Below are 20,928 nucleotides of genomic sequence, written 5' to 3' on the forward strand. Positions count from 1 at the left end.
AACATGCTGGTGACTCTCTGTGCTCTCATCACTGCTCTGACATGTATAGATCCTCATTTATACTTCAGATTAGTTGTTATTTGTTGGATTGATATTTCAGTGGGTTTCTCTTCTTATCATTTGCAGGTGTGAGTGGTGTGACGGTGCTGACAGAGAAACCTGTGTTATCAGTGAGCAAAGGAGAGACAGCCACCATGGACTGTAACCTGGGGACTGTTACTAATAGTGAGGCGCGCTGGTATAAACAGATTCCAGGAGGAGTTCCTCAGTATGTGCTGAGGATGTATCATACCTGGAGTTCTCCAAGCTATGGCTCTGGGTTCTCTGCTCCAAAATTTACATCCACTCATCAGTCAACATCAGATTATCGTTTGATCATCAACAATGTGGAGGAGGGAGACTCTGCAGTCTATTACTGTAAGACATGGGACAGCTCTGTTAATGAGTTCGTATCACAGTGATTTACACTGTGACAAAAACGTTCTCACTGATACTTCTGCTTTTGGGGACTCTTTCACATACTGTACACTCACAACTCTTTTACACGCACGTTTTCGTCCTTAATCAAGTTTTGAATAGACGATAATTTCAGTAAGCTTTATAGCGATAACTGTTGCATTCCATCTGCAGTAAAAGTAATAGTACTCAGTAAATCCTATTTACTCTTTCACCTTAGGGTATATTTACTTTTCATAGAGCTACATGCATGCAAATACTCATACTGACGACATCAACAAACTTCTAAATATCATATCATGAACATCACTGCCATGAAATCCAGGATTTCAGTTTGTGCCTACTACACTGAACAAAAATATAAACTGCACATTCCAGGGTGGCCTTTTGTTGTGGGCAGTCTGAGGTACACCTGTGCACTACTCATGATGTCAGATCAGCATCCTGATGTGGCACACCTGTGAGGTGGGATGGATTATCTCAATATAGCAGATGTGCCCACTACCACACATTTGGACTGATTTGTGACCACTGTTTGGGAGGGATGGTTATATTGTGTATCTGGGATGAATTTTAGGTCTCTACGTCCATCCCATGGGGAATGGGAGCAAAAACAAAAGTGTTGCGTTTATATTTTTGTTCAGTGTATTTTTCACAGTACACTTTGAAAGTACTCAGAATAAAGGAAAAAAACATATATTTTAACATAAAAATTCCTGCAGCAGTTACTTAGTTTATTAACTTACCATTCAGTAATCTTACCATCTTTGCCACTGGATTTTGCTCAGACAGATTCAGACCTTTAAATCCTAGAACAGCTAATACTATTTCATTACTGACGGGACAGAACTGTCGACTCTTTGTACTACTCCTATTCTAGTGAAGTTGTATCACAGTGATTCAGACTGACAAAAATCTGAATGAGATACACTGCAGTGCTTATGTATTCCTAGTATTAATCAGGCAAAACCATAAAATCTTCAGGAAAGCAACTAATGACACAGAGGAGAAACTAAATGTCTAAAGAGACAGAAATTGTTTGAAACACGTAAGCAGTGTTTTGAAATATCAATTAAGGAAATGAGATGTTGGCAGTGAAATTTGGCCTGAAGAGGATGTTGCAATTCCTCATGCCTTATTGGTGCCGTTTTGTAAAGCCATGTATACAAACTGAGTCACTGTGGTATTCGGTACCAAGCTGACTGTAACAAGTACTTTTAACTGAAAAAGATTTTCTGATGATTCATGTTTTCATATGGTTATATGTTTTGTTGTTGTTATTTTATATTCATTTTTATTTATTGATTTAATTTTATTTATTGCTATTATTTATTTATTTATTTTGTGGCGGGGGGGGGGGGGGGGGGGGGGGGGTCACTTGTATTTATACCCTCTGTTAATTATGTGTAACAAGGAGAAATGAAACAGGGGGAAAGTTTTGAACATATGAAGAAAATGAGGTGCAAAAAATGCATGGAAAGTCATATCTATGAGTAATTTGAACGTAATCCTGCCACTTTGTGCATTCCCAACTGACGGTCTAGAAAAAGGTGTCTAATTTACCAAGCTGTGAAACAAGAAACATCTCATGATGGTAAAACCACTGAGCTCTCTCACAATGCTTGCAACCTTATTGTTGCGAAACATACTGACAGCATTGGCACAGTTGGGGTCATAATCTGGAAGTGGAAAGACAATCATTTCGCCATAACCGGTGACAACCAGGTGGTCCCTGAAAGAGTTCAGACAGAGTGAAAAGAATCCAAGGACCATCTGTAGAGAGCTACAGAAAGAAAAGAAAACAATCAGTAATGCACTCAATTTTTCAAACTATAGCCTGTATGCAAAAATTCACTGCTGAAGAAAAATCATGTTGAAGTGCATTTAAAGTTTGCTGAACAACATTTAGACATGCCTGAGAGATCACCATACTGGGAGATATACAGTCTTGTGAGATGAGATACAAATTTTCATAAAATGTAATACTTCGGATTGCACAATAGACACCATGCTTGGAAGCCAAAAGCCACTGCAAATCACCTCCAACACAGTGAAGATTGGAGGTGGAAACATCATTGTGTGGTGCTGTTTTTCAGCATACAGCTCTGGCATATGTCATATAACTGAAGGAAGGATGAGTGGAAAATGCACAGAGACAATCTTGATAAAAAAATATGCTGCCATCTGTCAGGACATTGAAGATGAAGAGCGTGGACATTTCAGCAAGACAATTATACTAAATGCAGCCAAGGAAACTCACAACTGGTTTCAGAGAAGGAAGATAAAGTTTCTACAATGGCCCAGGTAATCATCTGACCTGATGACCTGAAAATCTGCACAATCTAAAATAGTTTCAAGTTGTCGTATGTACAGGAGACATGAATCCGTTATATTAAAATTGTGCGAAAAGGTGTTAAACCAAATGTGTATATTTTTATATAAATGTTGTTCACTAAAATGATGTGAAATATGTTGTTGATCACTCTTATTGTTTTCATAATATTTTAATTTGTGTTGAGGTTGGCATAAATTAAAATAAGATAGGTAGGCCTGTTTTATATTTCTTCAATAGTAGTTAACAGCAGCGGTCCCCAACCCCCGGGCCTCGGACCGGTACTGGTCCGTAAGTCGTTTGGTACCGGGCCGCGAGAGTTGAGGCTTGGGTGTGAAATGTATGGTTTTCAGGGTTTTTATCGGTTTTCAGCGTTATTTTGTTATCGTTTTTATAGTTTACTCGGTTTTCCTGGGTCTTTTCACGTGTGTTATGAATAAATCTTCTTTTTTTCGGTACTGGTACTAGTTTTATTTTGTTGTATTTATCCACGACACCTTAAAGGCCGGTCCGTGAAAATATTGTCGGGCATAAACCGGTCCGTGGCGCAAAAAAGGTTGGGGACCACTGGTTAACAGTGTTACTAAAGTTAAAAGTAAACTTTAAAACTTTAAAAGTAATAAGAAACTGGCCTAACATTTTTTTTTTAAAAGAAAGAAAATTACTCATCACCTTTAAACTTCTCCCTCTCTTCCTGCCCAGCATGCACCTGCAGGTCTTAGTGTCTCATTCATAACCTCACGTTATCAGTTCTCTGTCAAATAAACTGATCGTACAATATGAACTGCTTACTGAAAATGTTTCAGTTGCTGTCATTTGGTCATTCAGAAACTGTTTTATTTTGGTCAAACAAAACTTTATGTATTGTCAAGAAAGTCTAAATAAAGTCTGTACTTTTTTTTATTTTTTTATTTTTTCAAAAAAAAAAAAATCAAACATGGAGAGCTTCTGGCTGTGGTAGCATGTCACCAAATGTTTTCACAGAAAAAAGTCAGAAAAAAAATCTGTCTCCAAAATTCTGAAATACAGAGAGCACGCCTACACAGTGCTGAAGCTGAAATTTTGCACTTGTTAAAGGCTCTTTGGAATATAATTAAAAATAATCAAATTTAAATATGATCAATCAGAAATGTTCTCTCTTTTTAAATGTATCTATTAGTTTTTATTTAGCAAGTTTTAATTTTCATCAAACTGATTGTTCGTGACAAGGTAACTTACAAGAATTGAATTTCCTGGAGGAACCCATCTGAGGGATAAAGTTTCAGCTAATCTAAGAAGAGCATCTCCTCCAGCTCTCATACTGTAATGTAACCGCTGTGTGGCAGGCAGGTATTGGACCCAAATGCAGGGCACAGGAGACTGAAAATGCTGCACTCAAACAAAATACAAAACAAAGAGTGGCCAGGAACAAAGAAACCAACACTAGGAAAACAAAGAGCAGGAAAATGTGCCACCATTAGGGATTGAAAGTTTTCTGCTTTTTATTTGTTATTTTTGAAAGTTTTGACATAATTATATTAATTTTATCCTACAGTTTCTTTTAACTGCTGCATCTTAATGGTTTATCACAATGTGGGAATTTCAAGCTGGAAACTGGTTTCAAAAATCATGATAAACTGTTTTTATACATCACATTTATAAACAGGCCATTCTCATTTACAGACATTTAGTTACGTAATTAGATGATTTGTGCAAAGCCAGGCGTGTCAGAGAATAAAATACAGAGTTGAAGTTGAAATTCTAAACTTCATGTTGCTTCAGAAAATGTAAATCTAATTGTAATTTTTTAAACAAAATACAAGTTAAAGTATAAAATATAACAAACCAAAATCCTGCCACATTTAGGATATGGAGAAAGTCACCATTCCAAAATACAAAACAAACAAACAAATTTATTAAAAAGAATGGAAGATGATGATGTTGCCACAGGGTAAATGCACAAGACATTACCAACACCAATAATAATAATATTAATAGCACAGACAAGAGAAAGTAAAAAAATCAAATGCTCCTCCTCCTGTTAGTTGTATTAAATAGCTCTTCCACCATCATCTCTCCACTCAGTTCTTAGCCCACACTGACAACATGCTGGTGACTCTCTGTGCTCTCATCACTACTCTAACATGTAAAGTGTCTTGAATATACTGAAGAAAAGACTTCATGTTAGAGTTAAATGTCAGTGTGTTTGTCTTAACTCCATGTGTTCTGGTTGTTTGCAGGTGTGAGTGGTGTGACGGTGCTGACACAGAAACCTGTTTTATCAGTGAGGAAAGGAGAGACAGCCACCATGGACTGTAACCTGGGGACTGTTACTAACTATGCTGCTGCCTGGTATAAACAGATTCCAGGAGGAAGTCCTCAGTACGTGCTGAGGATGCATCATAGCTGGGGTTCTCCAGAATATGGCTCTGGGTTCTCTGCTCCTAAATTCACATCCACTCATCAGTCAACAACAGATTATCGTTTGATCATCAAGAATGTGGAGGAGGGAGACTCTGCAGTCTATTACTGTCAGACATGGGACAGCTCTGCTAGCAGTGGGGTATCACAGTGATTCACACTGTGACAAAAACCTCCTCACTGATACTTCTGCTTTTTGATGCTCTTTCACATGCTGAAAAAAAGACACATCCGAGAAACACACTGAAATCCCACCACCTTCAAATACTGTGTTATTTGTTTTGTTTTTTAAATTAATTTTAATATTCATCATTGAAAATATGAATAAAGCAAGCAGAGGAATATAGAGATATTATTGAGCCAAAACATGTCAGAAGTGGACTAATACTGTATATAACTAAAAGTTATCTATAAGTAATAGAAATTTAGTAAACACCAGTCTCAGCTCTTAAATAGTGATAACTATACATCAGGCAGAAATAAATATAAGACGAGAAGAAAACGTGATGTGTGAGGATAAGGGCATTTGCATTTAAACTGCTCTGAATTTGTTGAGACTTGTTCTACCTCATGTTCTTATAAACGTTACTGTTTATTCTTTTCACATAAGTCCTGCTGACATTTCAGCTAGAAAGAGATTGGTGTTAACACCTAAAACTGTCAATAATCAGTTATATAATATTTATTCCCTTTACAACAATATTTTCATGAGCAATATGTCATGACAGCCATAAGTGTGTCAGTTGAACATGAGCCAGAAACATTTAATTGATGTTATTTGCATTATAAATGATTTTTTATTCTATGAATGAAAATCATTGTGTTGAATCTCCTCCTGTCATGGTCCTGGATCGGTGACCCAGCGCTTTAAGTTTATTATTATCATTTTCCAATTTGTTATCATGATTATTATTATTGTTTGAGTTCTACGTGTTATATTCGGTCTGCCTCTGAGTCTGCGTCTGTATCTGTCTGTCTATGGTGTCACCCCGTCTGTTTGTGAATCTGTCTGTTTAGTTCAATGTCTGTGTCTGAGTTTCCTGTTTTATTGTGAAGGTCTGTGTCATATGTGAGTGTGCTCAGTCTCGTCAGCTGTGATTTCTCCCAGGTGTGTTCCCCTCCTGTCTCTCATCCCTTGATTACTGCCGTCTGTGTATTTAAGCCCTGTGTTTCTCTGTGTCAGTGTCGCGTCGTACCATCAGATTATGCCTGTGTGTTTCGGTTCTCCATATTCCATGTTCACTTCATGTTTTGTTTTCGTACCAGCAATAAAGCTGAGGTTTTTGAGTTTCAAGTTAGTGTCTGAGTCCTGCGTTTGGATCCTCCTCTCCGCCTGCCCGCACACAGAGCCCTGACACCTCCTCCTTTGGTTTGCCTCTCCTCTGTGTCTTTAAGTGTCAGTATCGCTTCACTTCTCACTACAATCTCACTCACATCTCAGCTGAACAGTAAAGATCATTTACACCTCACACTGACAGCATGCTGTGGATCCTGTGCACTCTCATCACTGCTCTAACATGTAAGATCTTCTGTTTTAGGGTGTATATTTTTGGAGGTAAACTTTTCAAGTTGTCAGAAGTGAATTTAGTAAATTTCTTTACTAAGACCACCAGGTACCGGAACAGCTTCTTCCCCACAGCTGTCAGACTCCTGAACTCTGCCTCCTGACATCTGACCCACGTTAACACATGGACTGAACATACACACACCCACAATGGACAACTGTACCCTCAAACACACAATAATAACATGGACTGAACCACCACTCACAACCACTAGCACTTTATATAGCCTCTGTAGAAATTATCCACACCCTCACCTTCACAACATACTTCATACCGTGTACATTATAACATACCATAATAGACCCATTTCTGTAATATACTTACTAGAGATGGCACGATACCACTTTTTTATGTCCGATACCGATACCGATATCATAAATTTGGATATCTGCCGATACCGATATGAATCCGATATAGTGTTTTTTAATCAACAAAACTGTTTTTTTAAATATCTTGCTGCATTTCGTATAAGTTCATACTCAAGTTTAAAACAACAACTACACTAAAGCTATTCTGTTATACCTGTATGCAAAAAAAAATATTTCATAGTTCAGCAATACTGATCAATCTAATAAACTTAGACCTACACCATCCTCCCTATTCTGGTATCTTAAAGAGTACTTAGCGTAAATATTAAGCAACCTAACCAATAGGGTTCCAACTCCCAGCAACAACAAAAAATAAATAAATAAAAAATAGGGAACAACCCCTCACGCTCCACCTCATGATGCTTAATCGACGTAATCAACCTTAATTTGATGCAGTGTGAAAAAAAATGCACAGAAATCAATTATTTTTCAATATATTAAAATATTAAATAGATTCAACATCTTTCTTCAACAAAATTGCAGACTGCACAGATGGTACCTTCCCAAAGGAGAAAGTACTATAGCTTACTAGGAAATATATATTAGACTTAATAGTCACTATATACAGTAATGGACTTCTATTCATTTTACATCAAAATAAAACTTTGGGTGTCAGATAATTATTTATTTAAAGCTAGACATTTTAAATGAGAATAAGAAAGAAAAGTATGTCTTTGTGCCCCCTTTTCCCTGCTATCGCCCCCCCCCGGCTAAACTTTGCTAGATCCGCCCCTGCACAGTTACCAGCGTCAGCTACGTAGAAAAAGATCCTGGTGTAGAAAGTAATATTAAATAAATTCTAACAACAGCTTATCAAGCTTAAACGTGCTGCTGTTGTTCAGCCACTGGTTTCCTCTTTCTGGTGCAAAGTGGGCCAAAAACAAACAAGAGACACGGACTCGCGACAGAAAAGCCGATCAGCTGATCATTAAGCAGTTTCATGATTGAAGTAGCAGCAAGAAGAAGCAGTCGCTCCATATATCGTTTGTTAAGCTTAACGCAGGAATGCTTTACAAACATTCAGAGATGGACTTACACACTTGCTTTACTTCTCTCGGGGATAACTTTGTCGGAGATGAAATGCCGGGTTGCTAGCGAAGCTCCACATGCTATCCAGACCACCGACAGGTCCCGCATGCCACAGCCGCTCTATCACGTGATGCATACTGCTCCTACGTGCTAACGTTCTGAGGTGAGTTACGCGTGTTGCAAGTTTTGTGAGGTGCTTTCGTGATATTTAATGGATCGGATTACATTTTTTATTTTTCTCCGATATCCGATCCAGTAATTTAGGTCAGTATCGGACCGATACCGATACGTAATATCGGATCGGTCCATCTCTAATACTTACATATCTATATTATTGCTAATATATATTGTAATATGTCTATATCACTGAAGCACTTCTGGATGGATGCAAACTGCATTTCGTTGCCCTGTACCTGTGCATGTGCAATGACAATAAAGTTGAATTCTATTCTATTCTATTCTATTCATTCATGTTTTTGTGTGTGTTTCCTGGCAGATGTTGATGCAGTGATCGTGTTGACCCAAACACCTGCTGTCCACACAGTTTCTCCAGGTCAAGAAGTTGTTCTCAACTGTAACATAGAGAGATATGATGGGAATTCTGTTAGATGGTATAAACAAGTTCCTGGAGAGGCTCCTCAATATGTTCTAAGATTTCGTCATTCTAGCAGCTCACTCAGCTTTGGAACAGGATTCTCCTCAGACAGATTCAACTCTAAATCCTCATCAAACATTGATTACCAGTTCATTATCAAGCGAGCAGAGACAGGAGACTCTGCAGTGTATTACTGTCAGACATATGATGACTCTGCTTCTGCGTACGTATCACAGTGATTCAGGCTGTGACAAAAACCTCCTCAGTATTACTTCTGCTTTTAGAAACGCTTTCATATGCAGATAATATATATATCCAGTGAACTAAGTGTAACCCACTATCTTTAGACTGTGTTTTTAAACACTGGAATGTTGTTGGTGTTTTTTTATTCATTTTAACCTTGATTATTAAAAGTATAAAAAGAAAAGTACCGAAAAATACATCTCATTCACTAATATTGGCCCAAATTATAATATGTAAAAACACATAAACCAAACTATCCAACATACGGTATTTTATGTTTTTGCAAGTTATTTTTAAATAATAAAAAAATTATAGACTTCTCTCAGCTCTTTCATGGTTGTAATTGTTTAATTGTTATATTCCAGCTGCAGTAAATGTGACAGTAACCAGATTCTATCTGTCAGAAAGAACGAATCAATAGAAATATACACTGGATTCATCAAAAACACATTTTTAAATGGAGAAGCAAATTCTCATTTTATTTAGAGATGTGTTTATGATGTTTGTCTTAATTGTACACACATTTATATTTAATGTGTACATGTTCTGATTTTGACATGGTTACATATATAAATGTTGATGTTTTTGCTTTTGAAAATGAAATAACATTTTTTTTAACCTTTCTAGTTGGTTTTCCCTCATTTCTCTCATTAACAAGAAACAACTAGAAGCTGAAGTGTGCCAAGAACAAAGGTGCTGCTAAGAAAGATATCCATCTCTATCTGGGTGTTTAAAATAGTTCAGACAGATTTAGTACCATATAATAAACCTTCATGTTAGACGTTTATAAGTCAGAAAGTAAATCTAGAAAATTGAAGACAAGAACACTAGAGATTTCATTCTTTTACCTTTTTTCAATAACATTATTTATGTAAGTCAGGTCTTTAAAATATGACCATGAACTAGTAACACTGAAGGTGTGATTTACTACACTAAGTGTAAATACAGTTGAGATCGAAATAACTCCATTATAGATTATATATTATAATCTTATTATATATTATATATTATATTATATATAGATTATAAATCTAAAACCTGAAAGACAAATACTGAGTCGCAGACCCAGTACTGTGACATATACACTGATTAAGTCATTATATTAGTTTTTGTAGAGCAAATTCAAAGAAAATTATATGATATCATTGAGTTTGAAACAATAATGCTCATATAATGACAATGTTCACTGTATGAAATTATGAATTATTAATATCAGTAATTTAGTCTTTCATAAACAAGCTGTTTTTCTGAATCTCCTCCTCTTTCAGTTCTGCTCCTCTGTCTTTATAAGCTTCAGTATCTCTTCTCTTCTCACTACAGCCCCCTCTCATCTTTCAGGATCAGTTTCTCCACCTACTATCATAGTGCTGGGGACCCTCTGTGCTCTCATCTCTGCTCTGACGTGTAAGATGTTCTTATTGATTTTAAAATCTGTATATTTTTAGGTAAATCTTTCACTCATTTTTTTTTCTCGGTTTCTTGGCAGATGTTGATGCAGTGATCGTATTGACCCAAACACCTGCTGTCCACACAGTTTCTCCAGGTCAACAAGCTGTTCTCAGCTGCAACGTAGAGAGATATGATGGGAATTATGTTAACTGGTATAAACAAGTTCCTGGAGGGGTTCCTCAGAAAGTTTTCACTATTCTGGCAGCTCACTTGAATTTGGAACAGGATTCTCCTCTGACGGATTCAACTCTAAATCCTCATCAAACATTGATTCCTAGTTCATAATTAATCAGGCAGAGACAGGAGACTCACAGTCTATTACTGTAAGACATGGGACAGCTCTGCTAACAGTGGGGCATCACAGGGATTCACACTGTGACAAAACCTCCACACTGATACTTCTGCTTTTTAAGACTCTTTCACAACCTGGTAAAAGACACCTCTAACAAACAAACCTTCAAATAGTGTGTTATTTGTTTGTTCATTTTTTAAAAAAAATATTTATCATTGAAATCATGAACAAAGAAAACTGGGGAAAATCCATATTCATCCATCCATCCATCCATTGGCTTCCGCTTATCCTTTTCAGGGTCGCGGGGGGCGCTGGAGCCTATCCCAGCTGTCAGTCAATAACTACTCATATGCAAAATCATATACAAAAAGCAGACCTACATTGTATGCATGTACGTATAAGTAATATAAATTTAGACACCAGACTCAACTCTTAAATAGTTATAAACATAGATTCAGCATCATTAAATGTAAGAAAAGAAGAAAATGTGTGATGTGTGACGATAAGGACATTTGCATTTGAACTAAAATTGTTCAAGGAACTGCCTGTAATGGTTCAAGTCTCTGATGGAGCTGATGGAGAGTTTTTAAATGAGGACAATTCACTTTACTTTGTAACAGGATTCTCCTCAGACTGACTAAATTCCACATCATCCTTAGACATGGATTTAGAGTTAAAAGGAGGAGGGTAAGCATTGTACTGCACTGAAACATAGACTCTATTGCGTAAAACATAACACAATCATGAATACTGAGACAAAAAACAAACAAAACACAACTGAGTGACTGAGTTAACATTTCCAACCATTAATTGTAGAACAAAACAAATGAATACAAAAATGAATTTGAGTGTCTAAAACCAAAATGTTTTGGTAAACGCAAATTAGTCAGTCCTCTAATTGTTGTGTTTAACTCTCAAGATGTAGATGAGCGACACTGCTATTTGTTTTTGTGAATTGGGGAACTATATCAAAACGCCTGTATCACAGTGATTTCATTTGTGAGAAATACCACAAAACTCATGTGGCTCAACTTTGAAACAAAAAAGGAGCCCACACAGTTCTAGTACTAAAATTATTATTTTTTTGAACTCTTTATTCAGTTGTTTAATATTCATAAATGGCGTAACATTTTATCAAATGTTCTCCTAATCCTAAACACTCCAGTTTCATGTGAATTTCCAGAGAAGTTCATACATTTCAAGGTTGTTGATTATGTAATTATAACAGGTAACTGTAAGGGTTAGCGGGATTCTGATCTTTTTTTTTTCTTGTCCAAACATAAAAACTGGTAATGGTAAAAGCATCAGTAATAAACCTGAAGGACATAGCAACCATCCTTCCATACATACATCTTCTTCCACTTTTCCGAGGCTGGGTCGCAGGGGCAGCAGCCTAAGCAGAGGATCCCAGACCTCCTCCAGCTTCTCTGGGGGAACATCAAGCTGTTCTGAGGCCAGCCGAGAGATATGCATATCCGGGGTCTGCCCCGGGGAATCTTCCCAGTCAGACATGCCTGGAACACCTCACCCAGGAGACATAGCAAACAATTTTTCATAATAAAATGCAGTAGCACAATTTTAAGGGAGAGGAGGGAGACATCACAATCACCAATATTTATTAATACAAAAGCAGAATTACCCTCCACTGAACATAAATTACCCAAACATCGCAAACTACGCAGATTTAGCTCCTCCTCCTGTCAGTCTCTCTGAGTTTCTGTCACATATTTAATGGTTCACACCTCCTCTCCTCCTACAGAAGCAGTGCACTCTTTCTAAGTCACAGGTCTCAACACACAGTGACAACATGCTGGTGACTCTCTGTGCTCTCATCACTGCTCTAACATGTATGGAACCTCATTTATACTTCAGATCAGTAGTTATTTGTTGGATTCATATGTGCTTGTGTTTCTCTTGACTCCATGTCTTCTTGATGTTTGCAGGTGTGAGTGGTGTGACGGTGCTGACACAGAAACCTCCTGTTTTATCAGTGAGGAAAGGAGAGACAGCCACCATGGACTGTAACCTGGGGACTGGTACTGGCACTGTCTATTGGTATAAACAGATTCCAGGAGGAGTTCCTCAGTTTGTGCTGTATTTTCATCATAGCTCTAGTTCTCCAGGCTATGGCTCTGGGTTCTCTGCTCCAAAATTCACATCCTCTCATCAGTCAACAAAAGATTATCGTTTGATCATCAAAAATGTGGAGGAGGGAGACTCTGCAGTCTATTACTGTAAGACATGGGACAGCTCTGCTGCTGTATCACAGTGATTTACACTGTGACAAAAACCTCCTCACTGATACTTCTGCTTTTTGATGCTCTATTTTTCACATGCTGACAAAAGACCCATTCAGCAAACTCAGTGTAAACCCACCACCTTCAAATAGTGTGTTTATTGTTATTTTTGATTTTAATGTTCATCAATGAAAACTCATCCACTTCAGGCAGTCTGCTAATAAATACTGAATTACTTGTTTTGATATATTTTTACATTCATCACTGAAAGTATAAAATATCGAGGAGTATAATGACCACCAACAACACAAATTGCCATATATATGTACACAATTATGTGCATTTTAAATTATGTGCATCTAACACAATTAAACCTATTATGTGTGTGTGTTTTTAAATAACAGCAATTTGACAAACGGTTGTCTAAAACTCTGATAACTGTCACATTCTAGCTGCAGTAAATCACATTAATCAACCTAAACAGATACTGATAAAGTTGCAGCTGAATATTAAAGGATGTTTACACCTCATACTGACAACATGCTGGGGTCTGTCTGCTCTCTCATCACTTCTCTAAAGTGTAAGACGTTCTGGTTGTGAGAACGTTGAAGGCAATATAATTACACAGCAAGCAAGACACGAAGTAGGCAAAGTTCTTCATGTTTCTCGTGCACGGGAGAGAACCGGACAAACGCCGTTCCTTCGCTTGACCCCAGTTGCTCTCGTCCGTTCTCCCGTAACACTGCTCTTTTATTGAGGTTACATGAATATGCATAGGTTCATTAACATATGACGTCTACATACACACAAAGAGTACCTTGCCTTTGTGTGTGTGTGTGTGTGTGTGTGTGTGTGTGTGTGTGTGTGTGTGTGTGTGTGTGTGTGTGTGTGTGTGTGTGTGTGTGTGTGTGTGTGTGTGTGTGTGGCTTGTGTGAGGTCAAGATGTGACCCTGTGAAGACTCCCCAAAGCTGGTGCCAGGAGTCTAGCGGGTCCATCTGAACAAAAGGCTCCAGATATACGTGTGTTTGCTATGCCATATATCAACAAGAGAAGATACGACCTCTCCTAGGAGGTGTGTGATCTATGCCAGAACACTCTGTAGAGGAGTGAACGCACCCCCCTCTTCATGCTACACAGAGTTGTTACAGACCTCCTAGGATGAGACATTCTTTCAATCTACAAATGATTATATACTTCTAAGCATATATGGTTAAATATTTCTAAGCATAAATGACAATCAACAATACAAAACCTAACACTTAAGTACAAAGTTTTCAACAAGCTGTTCTCAACTGCAACATTGAGAGAGATGATAGGAATTCTATTAGCTGTATAAACAAGTTCCTAGAGAAGATCATCTGTATGTTTCTAAGATTTCTCCATTCTGACAGCTCAAAAGCTTTGAAACAAGATTCTCCTCAGAAAGATTCAACTCTACGTCCTCATCAAACGTTAATTATCATTTAACTATCAAGTTCGCAGAAATAGAAGACACTGTACTTATCACAATGTGTTACAAACCTCTTGGCAGTACATATGCTTTCTTAGACTCATTCACTTGAGTATAGTCCAATCAAGAAAATGCAGAGTAACATACAACCTCCAGATAATGTTTTATTAAACATTGGATTGCTCATTTATTAAAATCCTTTTTTTAAAAACCTTTAACCTGCTCAAATACAACATTAAAAAAAGCTGAAAGCTTTTATGTCGGCTGGTACAAACAGGTTCCTGGTTCTTCTCCTCATTTCTGAGATTTCATCATTCTCACAGGTCAACTGCATTTTCAGCAGGATTCTCCTCAGACACATTAATATCTAAATCCTGACCAAACACTGATTTGCAGTCTTTTATCAATCATGCAGAGACAGGAGACTCTGCAGTGAGTTCCTGTCAGACATGGGAAGACTCTCCCAAAAATGCTCCGTCATAGTGAACCAGACTAAACAAAATCTCATTGAGAGACAGTGAATCTCTGTTTAATTCAGATCAGTAATGAGTACTTAATTAAGTCTTACACAAAACAAGTGACATGAAGGAATAAACATGACTACACACAGAGAGACACAGTTATAAAATACAAACAGATGAAGTGAATGAGATGTTGACAGTGAAAGTTGGTCTCTACAGGATGTTTCAGTTCCTCTCCCCTCATCAGTGACAGTCAGGAGGTTTTTGTACAGCCATGTATACAAACTGAATCACTGTGGTATTCGGACAAGGCACCAAGCTGATTGTGACAAGTAAGTGCTTTTTAAATGATCATAAAACAAGAGAGATTTTGCACAAATCTGCTGATGACTACTTAGTTCAATATGTTTCTTGTTCAGCATCATTTTTATGATTTTATACAACATGAAATAGTTTGAGGTTGTTGTATGTGCAGGAGACATGAATTCTTTATATTAAAAAAATTGAAAAGGTGTCAAACCAAATTTGTATATTTTTATATAAATGTTGTTCACTAAACATTATGTGAAATAGGATATCATCTGTTCTTATTATTCTCATAGTGTTTTTATTTAATATTGGGGTTGGCATTTCAAAAACATATATAAGATTGTTTTCTTTTTCTTCAGTAGTAGTTAACAGTGTTACTAAAGTTAAAAATTACTTTTAAGTGATTAGAACCTGGCTGTACAGTTTTTTTTAAATGAAAGAAAATTTCTCACAGTAACTGACATGTTATGCAGAAACCTCCAGAATTAAATTCACGACATCTTACATGAAAAGTTAAAGAGTAACTAGTCATATTTTATTTTAGGAAAACTTAAAAAGAAAATCAATTGATATGTTGGGTTGTTATGTCTGTATATTTTTCCAAATCACATTAGTATTGTTTTCTTCTAATTTCATAACAAATATTATGTTTATTCCATATTGACTCTTATTGATGTCTCGATTTCTTCTGTTTTCATTATTTCATTTCATTTCCTTTGATTTTTCAATTTCCTGAATGTCCTTCATGTATTTTCAGGCTCCAGCCTCTCTCCTCCTGTCCTGACAGTCTTCCCTCCGTCCAGTGCTGAGCTCCAGTCCGACACAGCTTCTGTGGTCTGTCTGTCCAGTCAGTCTGTGTCTTTTGCAGATGTGAGCTGGTTGGCTGGTGGGAGTCCAGTGAGCAGTGGGATCTCTACCAGCACTGCTGTTCAGAGACCAGACCAGACTTACCAAATCAGCAGCTCTCTGACCATCCAGACATCAGACTGGAACATGGATAAGGTTTATACATGTAAAGTGTCTTTGGGCTCACAGACTTCAGAGAAAACCATCAAGAAGTCAGAATGTCCCACTGAATAGTCGAGGACCAGAATGTGCATTTAAAATCTGCTTCTTTACTGCTTGTGCTGTTTGTTCATTACAGTTGTTACATGTTAGAAATCAGAATAAAGCAAAAGGTTTAAGTCATGTATTCTTTTGCTGGTTTTTGACAAGTATTTTCAGGAATTCGTGTTTTGCATTAAATTAATAAAAGCATTGATTTAAAAAATGTGTTTTCTTGTGAGTAAATGGGAAAATGTGTCACTGTATTATAAACAACATAAGTTTAAGGTTATTAAAATGAACTGTTAAATTTTGGAGAGGGGCACAGAGAGGAAAAAACACTCATAAGCACACCACTTTTTAAAATATCTTCTTCCCATAGTTAAAACATAAGTATTTTCTGACATACACGCTATGTAATATTTGAACACTAGAGAGCATCATTTAATAATTCTTCCTGAGTAACAGAGAGAGCAAGTGTCACCGGTTTAAAATGTTGCAAATGAATCTTCACACTCAGTTAGTGAAGCATAACCTCTGCTCTTCTGTTTTTTCATGTCCATGATGCACCTGCAGGTGTTATAACCTCATGTAAATGAAGTATCAGCTCTCTGTAAAATAAAATGAAAATGCTGTTTACTGAAAATTTTTTAGTTATTACCATTTGATCATTCAGAGACAGTTAGCTGAATCCTGTTTGATTTTTGCCTAAACATAACTTTATTTACTGCCATGGAACACTAAATAGAGTCCAGTTATGAAATGAAATGTTACACCCCAAAACACATAAAAAAGGAAAGATAATGCCCCCGCTCTAATCTCCCAAGGAAAGACCAATGCTGCCACAGGGTTGCGCTTTCACAACAACCAGATATTTTGTTAATTTCAAAAGGTAGCAAGTAGTGATGGGATTTCCGGCTCTTTTTAGAGAACCGGCTCTTTCGGCTCGGCTCACTAAAAAGAGCCGGCTCTTTCGGCTCCAAACCGGCTCTTCAGGTTGTTTTGTTGCTTTAATTAATTTAATATTAACAACAATATAAAATTATGCACAAACGGAATTACTAATGTAAAAAAAGTGGTTTTATTTATATATATTTATATATGCTGTGGCCCCTAGAGACAAAACACGTACAAACTCCAAAAAACATTTCTAGCGTTAACTGAACTTCCAAAACAGAGCTACCTAGATCACTTAAATTACACAATTGAAAGCATATGTGTATGGTTTGTGTATTTATACACAAACACTCATATATATTCAAATAATTTTTTTAAAAAAAGTTAATTTACCTGTTACTACCACACACCAAATCTGGTCGTTGGTACTTTGGTAACAAAAGCTCAACACTGTCTTTTGTACGTGTTTTGAAGTTTGTATGTGCTTTGTCTGTAGGGGCCACCGTAAATATACTTTTATTTATTCACTCCACATAAAATGTAATAAATAAGTCATATAATACAAAAATCAACTATTCACATTTCAACTTTTAACTATTTAAATTTTCAGCTTTTTCCTTTTAAACAAATTTAAAGGGAAACAACACAAAACACTGCAAACCACAACACAATTAAATATAAATTAAAATATGAAAACAAAAAGAAGATGCATATTCTCTGTCATATGGACCTGCATGAATAAACTTTCTGAATCCTTTATCATCTGCAACTGAAAATACTTGTGGATGATTACTATACCTTTCTAATGTGACGTTGTTGTCCCTGCCTCTCTTTCTCTCTCTCCCTCCTGCTCTGTTCCTGTGCTACTGAGTGTAACTACCGCCCCTCCCCCCTCTGCCCAGTGCAAAGCACAAGGCTCGCGTGTGGAGTGAAGTGGAAAAAAATTGCGAGAGAGAGGGTGAGAGAAAGAAAAACAAACCCACGGCTCGCGATAAGGAGCCGGCTCGCGTCGTTCACGTCAAAGATCCGGCTCTAAGAGCCATTTCGTTCGCGACCGACACATCACTAGTAGCGAGCATCAAGATGGGCATGGTCAAAACAACAAACAAAACACTCTAGAAATGAAACAGAACTGACCTACCTATAACGAGAAACCCAAAAGAAAATACTGGCCTCTTACCTGTCTCCCTAACCTAAACAGGAGAAAAAGGTTTTGTCAGGTCACAAATTTTGAAGCCAATATGATAACCTTATCCCACCAACGCTGTGGACGTCTAGCTTTTGAATCCAATTAAAATCAAATCACTCATACTGATTCTCTGGAAAAGAGCAGAACAGACTTAGAACAGAGTTTATTAAACATTGTCATATGAACAGCAGAACAGTGCATTTACAGCAAAAATAACACATAGCAATCAACACAAACAAAAGCAAAGCAACCCCGGGGTGTAGAGCCTTAAAGCACAAACACAAACACATCCAATATTTAGGGACAGTGATCCCCCCTCCTATCGTTTGGTATTCTTTCTTCCTTTTTTATTTCTCTTCATCTTCTTTTTGACACTCTTCCACATCCTGATAACAGAGAGATCAAGCAAACTCAGTATAAACCCACCAAGATAAAGTGGTGGGTTTACATTATCTGCAACACATTATGCAGATAATATTTTGTAGTTTTTCTCTGTCAATTTTTGCAAATTTCTCAAAGCAGAATCATCATAACACTCATTATGCAGTTCTGACAAGCAGTTAGGGCATTTTTATGACACAGACCTGTGCACAGGACACCCCAACAATTAAAACAACAACAACCTTTTCACATTCGCCAAAACATGAATAGTAAGTCAGTCACTTCAATTCTGGGATGAATGAATGTAAATTTTTCACCACCCTATAAAGACAGAGTGATTGAAATATGACTAATATCTAATAATATAATATCTAATATCTAGCAACTCAAAGCTAGCAACTTATGCTTTTTTTGGTCCAGAGTCTCACACAATTAGTTTATAAACATTGTTCTGTTATTTTTATTGATTGTATTTTTATTTTCATTTAAATTTTCACTTTAAATAAAGAAAGCCCCAGAATACACACACATTATTCACACACAAAGCCTCACATCATCAGCTTTTATTATTATTGTACTGTAGCATATGTCTGATCAAAAACTGTGAAGGTTCTCAGTCATCCAGGTCATCTTCTTTCCAAGCTTCTTAGAATTTGATCAAAAACATGCTAATTGTGAATATGATTTCAAGCCACAGTAAGACAAAATTGAAAAAAAATGAGACTACACAAATTCATTTGGCATTACAGTTCAGTAATTTCACTAACTCGTGCTTAACTAAAATTCAGTCAAAATAAAACAAGACTGCATCAAACTCAGAGTTATGTTCACTGTATGAAATTATCAGTAATTTATATCACTTAATTTAGTTTCTATAAATAAAAGCTGTTTTGCTGAATCTCCTCCTCTTTTACTTCTGCTCCTCTGTGTCTTTATAAGCTTCAGTATCTCTTCTCTTCTCACTACAGCACCTCTCATCTTTCAGCTGGACAGTTTCACCACCTAATATCATCATGTTGGGAACCCTCTGTGCTCTCATCACTGCTCTAACGTGTAAGATTTTCTTCTCATTTATATAACAGTTTGTATATTTTGAGGTAAATCTTTCACTCATTTATTTCTGTGTTTCCTGGCAGATGGTGATGCAGTGATAGTTTTGACCCAGACACCTGCTGTCCACACAGTTTCTCCAGGTCAAGAAGTTGTTCTCAACTGCAACATAGAGAGATATGACAGGAATTATATTAACTGGTATAAGCAAGTTCCTGGAGGGGTTCCTTAGTATGTTCTAAGATTTCTTCATTCTAGCAGCTCACTCAGCTTTGGAACAGGATTCTCCTCAGACAGATTCAACTCTAAATCCTCATCAAATATTGATTACCAGTTCATTATCAAGCGAGCAGAGACAGGAGACTCTGCAGTGTATTACTGTCAGACGTGGGATGACTCTGCTTCCGCACCCGTATCACAGTGATTCAGGCTGTGACAAAAACCTCCTCATTATTACTTCTGCTTCTGCTTTCCCTTACAGATTATAGATTCATCAAGAAAATTCTAAAGAAAACGTATGGTGTTATTTTTGTGCCACTATTCTGAGCGCACGTAAATAAAAACGCACCACCTTCAGATAATGTGTTTTTAAATACTGGATTGCTAGTTTTTCCTTCTTAAGTTAAAAGTATCAAAAGGAAAACAATGAAACACATTCACACATTATCAGATAAATCAAAATTCAATTTCTCTCAATCAATTTGGTGCAATTCTCACAGCAGAAAGGTCATTCTGACCAGTCGACATGCTTTGCTCAAAACAGTTAGGGCATTTTTCATAATTCACACTCAACCGTGCAAAAGACAATGTAACTATTTTATATTTGTCAAAACATGAATAGACTGTCAGTCACCTCATCTCTGTGATAAATGATCATTTCCCCAGCCTGAAGACCAATTCATTAAAATGTTTAGTTTTTTGTTTAGTTTTGAGATAGAATAGAATAAACCTTTATTATCCCACAAATGAGAAATGAGGTTTAAATATTTCTGTAAGGAATAGGAACACCTTTTTAGACAGCGCATCTTGAAACTAGAGAATTTACACTCGTTCCATTGGCAGATCTTTTCACTTGTTCCAAGCTTTTGTTCTCTTCCTGCCCAGCATGCACCTGCAGGTCTTAGTTCTCAGGTCTCATTCATAACCTCATGAGAAATGTTGAAATACAGAGAGCTGAAGC

At 36.9% G+C, this 20,928-nt stretch overlaps 1 protein-coding gene and 1 gene segment (V, D, J or C); both read left to right on the forward strand.

Moving 5' to 3' along the window:
- The first annotated feature begins 3 nt into the window (after window positions 1-3).
- On the forward strand, window positions 4-461 carry LOC308411377 (immunoglobulin lambda variable 3-21-like). The segment is given in 2 exons: window positions 4-43; window positions 127-461.
- Window positions 462-4,873: 4,412 nt separating this feature from the next.
- On the forward strand, window positions 4,874-16,267 carry LOC308412314 (immunoglobulin lambda-1 light chain-like; the record flags this gene model as incomplete). Its single annotated transcript, XM_080906569.1, has 4 exons — window positions 4,874-4,913; window positions 5,008-5,330; window positions 15,177-15,210; window positions 15,945-16,267. The coding sequence occupies 4 exons, from the start codon at window positions 4,874-4,876 to the stop codon at window positions 16,265-16,267; spliced, it is 720 nt and encodes a 239-aa protein (XP_080762695.1).
- Window positions 16,268-20,928: the final 4,661 nt, after the last annotated feature.

The sequence above is a fragment of the Rhamphochromis sp. 'chilingali' genome (genome assembly GCF_963969265.1).
Source record: "Rhamphochromis sp. 'chilingali' genome assembly, chromosome: 15".
Taxonomy (NCBI): Eukaryota; Metazoa; Chordata; class Actinopteri; order Cichliformes; family Cichlidae; genus Rhamphochromis; species Rhamphochromis sp. 'chilingali'.